General features: G+C 30.6%; 1 protein-coding gene across 1 annotated transcript in view; it reads right to left on the minus strand.

Annotated features, from left to right (window-relative positions):
* Positions 1–794: 794 nt before the first annotated feature.
* Slc6a14 (solute carrier family 6 member 14) overlaps positions 795–7622 on the minus strand; it is a 29407-nt gene continuing 22579 nt past the window's right edge. Inside the window, exons 10-11 of the mRNA XM_048797111.1 lie at positions 4672–4869; positions 795–3199 (exon numbers count right to left, since the gene is read on the minus strand). Of these exons, the coding sequence (XP_048653068.1) occupies positions 3053–3199; positions 4672–4869 (345 nt within the window). The 3' untranslated portion in view covers positions 795–3052. The remainder of the gene's footprint in view (positions 3200–4671; positions 4870–7622) is intronic.

Below are 7622 nucleotides of genomic sequence, written 5' to 3' on the forward strand. Positions count from 1 at the left end.
CGTGTTCCTGTTTGCTTCTCCTGCCATCGTTGTGGGAGCTCTCTGGACATTTACCAGTATTTCATGTTTAAATATGGACTTCCTGGTTTCAAGTTGCAAATGAAGTACTTTTAGATAAGGGTCAAAGACAGCATCTACATGTAGACCCACTGGACTGCCCAAGAAGTGTAAGCAAAAGCATATAGCACTTTGGAGCAACAAGGCTACTTTGATATTTTTTCTCTCAGTCTGTCTGGGCAGAACATATTTTGAATCAATGTGGTCATTCAACACATTTTTAATCTCTCTTAGGGGAGGTCAGTTAATTTTTGTAACTAAGTTGTTATTTGGTAGTATTTGGAAATTACTACAATCAATAAACTACATATGTATAATTTCCTTTACAGAGAAACACTGGTGAAACATCATCAAATTCGACTTCTCTTGCACTAGTAAGAACTTCTCCTTCTTGGTCACCTAGGAGCAATACTGATAGTCTTTCAGTCAACAACCTCTCTCGGGATATCTTAAATAATTTCCCACACTCAATAGCAATACAGAAGCGAATATTGGTAAACCTCAGGATCGTGGAATACAAGCTGGCTGAATTGGAAAATTTCCTAATTATCAAGGGCATAACTGGTGCATTACTTAAGCAGGAATCCACTGAAAAGGTTACAAGATGTAATGACAGTGGAAGCAATCATTAAAGACACTTTGAGTGAATTCATTTGATTATGTGTTTATACCAAATGAATTATTATTTAAAAGGGAAGGGGATATCAAGTCAGATACAAAATCCAAACATTTATTGATTTTCTTACTCATATTTTATTTAAAGAATTGATTACATGTACTTGCTAAAATATATTTTACTGGGGAAGGAATGGAAGAACAATACAGTAAGAAAATCAGTCCAAAAGTTTTTTGTTTGTTTTTTTTTTTTTTACAATAAGCTACATTCAAAAAATAGTTGAGACATAGTGATTATAATTTCATTCAAGAGTGAAAAACAGTTTTCTCTAGTGGTTTACAGCATAATACTGCAATTATCTCCATGCTTGAATTAAAGTAAGTAGAATTTGATGGAACTAGTTTCTATTATTCAGAATACTGTTTCTTGACACTGTTGAATCTGTGTAATAGTAATAAGAGCTATCATTGGGCAACCTGCAATATGCCAAGAGCTTCATTAAGATCTTGTGAAGATAGTGACAAACATTTAACTAGTCTTTGTGGTCAACTTTTGAAAAGGATTGCTTCCACTTCATATATCCCCTCTCCCATTAGATATTCTTTTATTTAAAATGTGCCAAAATCTTCCCTGAATTGCAAGTCACCTATAGAAAATGCCATGCATTTTTCTCTTTGGTGAAAAATCTGCACCTCAAATAGCACCAAATTATAGTGGTAGCATGCAAGTAATGTAATGTGGATTAAAAATATGAAAAAGTATTTCTAAGCACTACTCAGTTATCTCTTTCAAATAATATTTTACAAAATCTGGTCTAGCTAAGGAATTAATCTCTTGAAGTTTTCTAACATCATCTAACCTACCTCAAAGAAAACCCTCAAGATATCAAATGTGAGTTCATTATCCATATGTACATAATTCACTGATATTATTTAAACATAATTCATTTATATGGTTCAATTTCAGGCCTGTTTACCTTGATGCCCCCTTCCCTCAAAATAAATTATCAGTATAAATTAAAGAAATGCCTTAATACTTTATTCCTTTATCTTAAATTGAAAGGAAAAGGGATTTAAAATGTATAAGAAAAACTATTCCTAAAAAAAGAAAAGGAAAAAATTCCTTCTAGTGTCAGTCACTTGCCAAGCATAAAAACCAGCAGCAGCATTTGTGATTCTTAAAATTTTTTGATTCCTAAGTCATTTTGGTACTCTGATGAAAACTATGGACTCTCTCCCTACAAAAAAAATGCATGTCTACATCACACAGATGATGTTACATATAATTTCAGTGCCATAATTCCCTCAAGCCTGTTAAAAAAAATCTTAAAAATTGCTGAGAAATTCCTTGTATAGTTAGGCAGTGTTGATTGTCCTAGGCTATGATGTTTAAACCAATTCTCAATGAAATACAATCAAAATATAAAGCTGTTAGTTATCTATTTCATTAACAATAGTAAGGAAACAAGGATTTAGAATCTTCCTTTTGGACAAGTTTATCTCTTATTAATATGTAAATATGTAATTATCACCCATAATCACTAACTTATTCACATAAGACTAGCCATATATCATGATTATTAAATGCAAATTTTGAGTAAAACCATTTTCTCATTAATATTTTGATCCATATTTTATGTGAAATTAAACCAATATTCAGAGAATATAATGAACTCTTAATGTTGCTAGACAATAGAAATTAGATGTGTCATAGTTTTCTTCCAAATACAACCTAAAGAAGGAAGACAGAATATAAGGAAACCTATATTCCACTTTCTATATTTATCCCTTACTGGCCAAAGTATTCTTATTTCTCCTGTCCTGTCAATAAGTTCACATAGAAAACATGAACCATAAATGCATGAAGTTTTTAGACATATTTGGATCAAAAGCACTAAACTATAATCTTTATATAATATGAATAGTCATTTTTCAACATATTTATGATGTTTCTAAGTGAGGCCCTTAGTTTGTAAGACATTCTTTTAAATACACTGATATTCCCCCAACTTGTGAAAAAGAAAGGTTTTATGTTAAGAAAATAGAAGAAATAATAATTTTCAAGTTACATAACAGAAACAGCTCAAAATAAAGCATTCAATGTATTAGAAAAACATTATGGTAATATTTTTTAAATTTCACTGTGAAATAATTGTGTGCATATTATACAGATAGCTAATCTTAAAAGAAATATAAGCACATTGTTAAACATTAATAGATTCACATTTTATATTACATTCCTGCTTAAGGGTGAAAAATACTTATTACCCTATTGTGAACATAGCATATATATTTTTCTACTCAGCTAACATACAAATAAATAAAAATTACCCCTACTCTAAAATCACATTATACAACAACCATTTTAAAAAATGAGGTCTCATTCTGGTTTTCTGCTGCCACTAATAGTAGGTATTTCATGGTCAATCTCTTTCTTAGGCTCTACCATGTTTTTATATCTCTCCCCACGATGTTGTTCCAGGTATGGACCCCAGTTAGGAGCTGGTTTGCAGCAGCTTACAATGCGCTGAAATGAGAAAAACAAAAAATTCCTGTCTTAGAATATAAGTGTTATAATCTGCAAACAAATATTAAACTATAACTTAATTCCAACATTTTGTTTCTTTGCTAACAAGCAAATCTTTTACTATGCTTTAATTTTGACCATATTAAAGTTGCCTGCAAAAATTAAAAATTGAAAAGACAGATTAGACTTTATTGCATATATGATTAACTATTTGATCCCATTCCAAAGAAGTAATTTATCAAATAAACTAAAATTAAAATACAATTAAGAACTAAGATAATCAAGTAACAAGCCAGAAGATAAAAAATGAAATAAGAATCATAGAAAAGTTGAAAAGTGAATCTAAATTCTTAATAATGCAGTCTACTAAGAAGAAATTAAATAAATTGTTATTACCTACTTGTACTGAATATTAAACTATATTTTCGTTTATAATTTTTAAGTTTCTATGCTAACAATAATTAAATAGCAAGTTAGAGTTAAATACTCAATAATGCAGTCTAAGAAGAAATTACAATCAAATAAATTATTACCTAAGTGTTAATAGAATCATACTAACAATCAAACTAATCAAATATGTAAATGACTTCAGAAGGCATGTGAGCTCATTAGAGTAACAGGTTCACTTACAGTTACCTTCACTGAATTTACATGATTTCCATCTGGCTTTGAGGTGAGGGTGAGATGAGGATCTAAACTAGTGTATAGTTGCATGTGGTTTAAGAACGAAGGAAAGGAAGTTACAATGTCAAAATATTTATTTGGATCCTTCTAGTAAGAGGATTTACTTAATTTAAGGCTCCTTGTCATTATTCTAGTAAAAATTCATAATCAAATCTACCCGCTAAGCCTCCATGGAGAAAGGATGATCCAAGGTCTACATAGGGTTTGAGATAATTTACCAAGCCTATTGCAGTCTAAAAAAAAAAAAAAACAAAAAAAAAACAAAACACACACACTACTAGGACTTGTGTTATAACCAGATGAGGCTTTAAAAGTAAAGATTATGGGGCTGGGTTGTGGCTCAGTGGTAAAGAGCTCACCTAGCATGTGCGAGGCCCTGGGTTCAATCCTCAGCAACACATAAAGATAAATAAAATAAAGGGAAAAAAAGTAAAGATTATGTATATAAAAAGCAAATGACTTTCTACAATGTACTGAGTTATCCCAAAGATATCACAAGTCATTTGCTTTTTATATTTATCTTAACTGGTGTATGTTAAGTACTGTAATAGGTCTTGATGATCCACTAACAAGACAGACAAGACTTCTCACAAGGCGCTTATAGTCTAATACAGGGAGACAATGTAATGTACTAGTAACAGATGATTATATCAAGTATAGAAGTAGTAAGAAGAAAGAGTTATTACTTAATTGCATATAATCTCATATTACTGCCATATAAAGTAAATTAATGTTCATTTTTCTGACAAATAATTTATATAAAGTATTTTACAATTTAATATGCTTACTTGAAAGATGTTTCCTTCAGCCTGAACTATTTTTATGATAGCAACAATTGGAATCCAAATAATGCAGAAAATAATCATACACCAGCCCAGAGCAACTCCCCAGTCAGGGTATGAAATTTCACCATATGTGGGTCTCTGAAATTTCACCAGTGACCATATTAAAATTGCCTGCAAAAAGAAAAAAATGAAAAGACAATGCTATAGATTAGACTTTATTGCATATATGATTAACCATTTGATCCCATTCCAAAGAAGTAATTTATCAAATAAACTAAAACTAAAATACCATTAAGAACTAAGATAATCAGGTAACAAGCCAGAAGGTAATAATATGAAATGAATAAAATTTCTATTTTTACTTTGAATAAATTCTTCCAAAATTTAATACCACCATAAAAGATATAAATACTTGTTCCACATATACTTTGGTAAAATACTTGACTAGGACTGAAAGTAAAATAAATTTGAATTTTTTTATTGAGCTTTTAACTCTACTAATTTAAATATTTTTATATTTTTATTTTTAATTGATTCATAAAACATTTAAGTATACATATTAATTGAGTTATGTTTTGATACGTGCATATATTGCATAATGTTTAAATCAGGTTAAACTTATTTGTCTCTTCAGACATTATTTCTTTATTGTTAAAACTTTGAAAATCCTTTCTTCTAGCCCTTTGAAACATAAAGTATACTATTATTATCTAAATTCACTCTACTGTGCAATGGCATACCAGAACTTCTTGTTTCTATCTAACCATAACTCAGTACCACTGATCAATATTTAATAATACTGCTCCACTACACACACTTTTCCTGGTCTCACTGTTCTAGTTTTCAATATCCATGAGATCATTTTTTTTAGATTCCATGTGTGAGTAACATCATGTGATACTTGTCTTTTTGTTCCCAGCTTATTTCACTTAACATTATCTTCAGTTCTATCCACATTGTTGCAAATGATAAGATTTCATTCTTTTTATGGCTAAATAGAATTCCACTGTATATATGCACCACATTTTCTTTATCCATTAATCAGTTAATGTATACTTAAACTGTTTCCATTTCTTGAGTATTGTGAATAGTTCTGCAATGAATATAGGAGTGCAGATGTCTCTTTGACCTACTGATTTCATTTCCATTAGATATATACACCCAGGAGCAGGACTGTTGGCAAGGATGTGGAGAAAAGGAAACCCATGAGCCCCATTGATAGAAATGTAAATTAGTACAGTCCTTATGGAAAAGACTATAGTGGTTCCTCATAAAATTAAAACTAGAACCACCATTTGATGCAGCAATCTCACTACTGGGTATATATCCAAAATGAAATTATAATTCATTTATAATAACATAGTTTTATTCTATGCTATAGCTTGCCAGCATATATTTTAATTCAATGAGAATGTAAAAGTAGACATTAGTGGACATGCTTCTCTTCTTGCTTAGCAATTGCTTCTGTTATTTTTAACTGCAGAGAGCACCCCTTCACCTCAAAACATGGATTTGCACAAACACTACGGGTACATACTTATGAAAGCACACTTCACTTCCAGCCTCTTTCTGGGAAAAAAATCAAGTTTAGTTAATATGGCAAAAATCTGAATCATAAAGATTCCATCACTTTAAGGCCCAGTTTTAGAATGTTTTTTTTTAAAAAAAAACCTACTAGAAACGTTGAGGTATCAAAATTATTTATAGAAATCTGTAAAGCAAAATGAAACCCAAAAATTGCCTACTAATTTTCCTAAATTTAGCTGACTTTGTTTTACTAGAAACAATAAGAAAGCAATAGATTATAGACATTTTTATAAATAGATATGCAAGTATAATTATAGAATTGAGTGGGTATATTCCATTAATTTAATTACAGTACTTCAATATATTTCACAGTTATCATAATTGTATATAATTATAAGAGGATGAATGAAGGACATTGGAGTCTAATACACAAGACTTTATATAAAATAGATGGCAATGTGTATCATTTGATATTTAATATTTTAGCATTTTAAAGTAAATTCAAAAGTTAGACCTGTGTAATCAATGAAAATTAGCTGGTTAGTAGTCTAGTTGGATATCATAAATTGATAGGGGGCTTATTATGTTATAGAGATTTTGAAATAACAGGAGTGATATTTAGTGGCACTTTCAGTCATTCAGCAAGAATATGAAACATATAAATATTTTAATTCATCACATTCAGTCCCAAACTATTTACTATGTAAACTAATCAATTCATATTTAAAAAATAAAAACACCCACTAAAACAATCAAATATGATATTTCAGATATTAAGCAAATATCTATCAAATTATTTAATGGTCTTTTCTAGGGAAACCTTGGAAAGATGAAGGCAATGAAAACTAAAACACATCTGTGAAGCTTTGCCATCAACCCAAATCTCACCATTACCTCTAGTGCATGGCATTTCTCCATCTCATGAAGTGTTTCCTACTATCCATTTACTTTCCTAGACTATTATTTGAAGATTTCATGTCTATATATCATAAAATTAATTAGACACCATTTGCTTTCCCTCAGATTTTTTTAAATTTTTTATTGTTGGTTGTTCAAAACCTTACATAGTTCTTGATATATCATATTTCACACTTTTGATTCAAGTGGGTTATGAGCTCCCATTTTTACCCCATATACAGATTGCAGAATCACATCAGTTACACATCCATTGATTTACATATTGCCATACTAGTGTCTGTTGTGTTCTGCTGCCTTTCCTATCCTCTACTATCCCCCCTCCCCTCCCCTCCCCTCCCCTCTTCTCTCCCTAAAACCTGAGGGGCCCCTCATAAATTCTGGTTCTTCTTGACCAGATAATAATCCTTCCTAAAACCTCAGCATCTCCTCATAAATTCTGATGTTGGAATCTCAATTTACTCCCTACCTTGAAATGTTAAGCCATGTAGATCATTGCTATCTGCCTTTGT

This window comes from Marmota marmota, unplaced genomic scaffold (genome assembly GCF_001458135.2).
Source record: "Marmota marmota marmota unplaced genomic scaffold, marMar, whole genome shotgun sequence".
Lineage (NCBI taxonomy): Eukaryota > Metazoa > Chordata > Mammalia > Rodentia > Sciuridae > Marmota > Marmota marmota.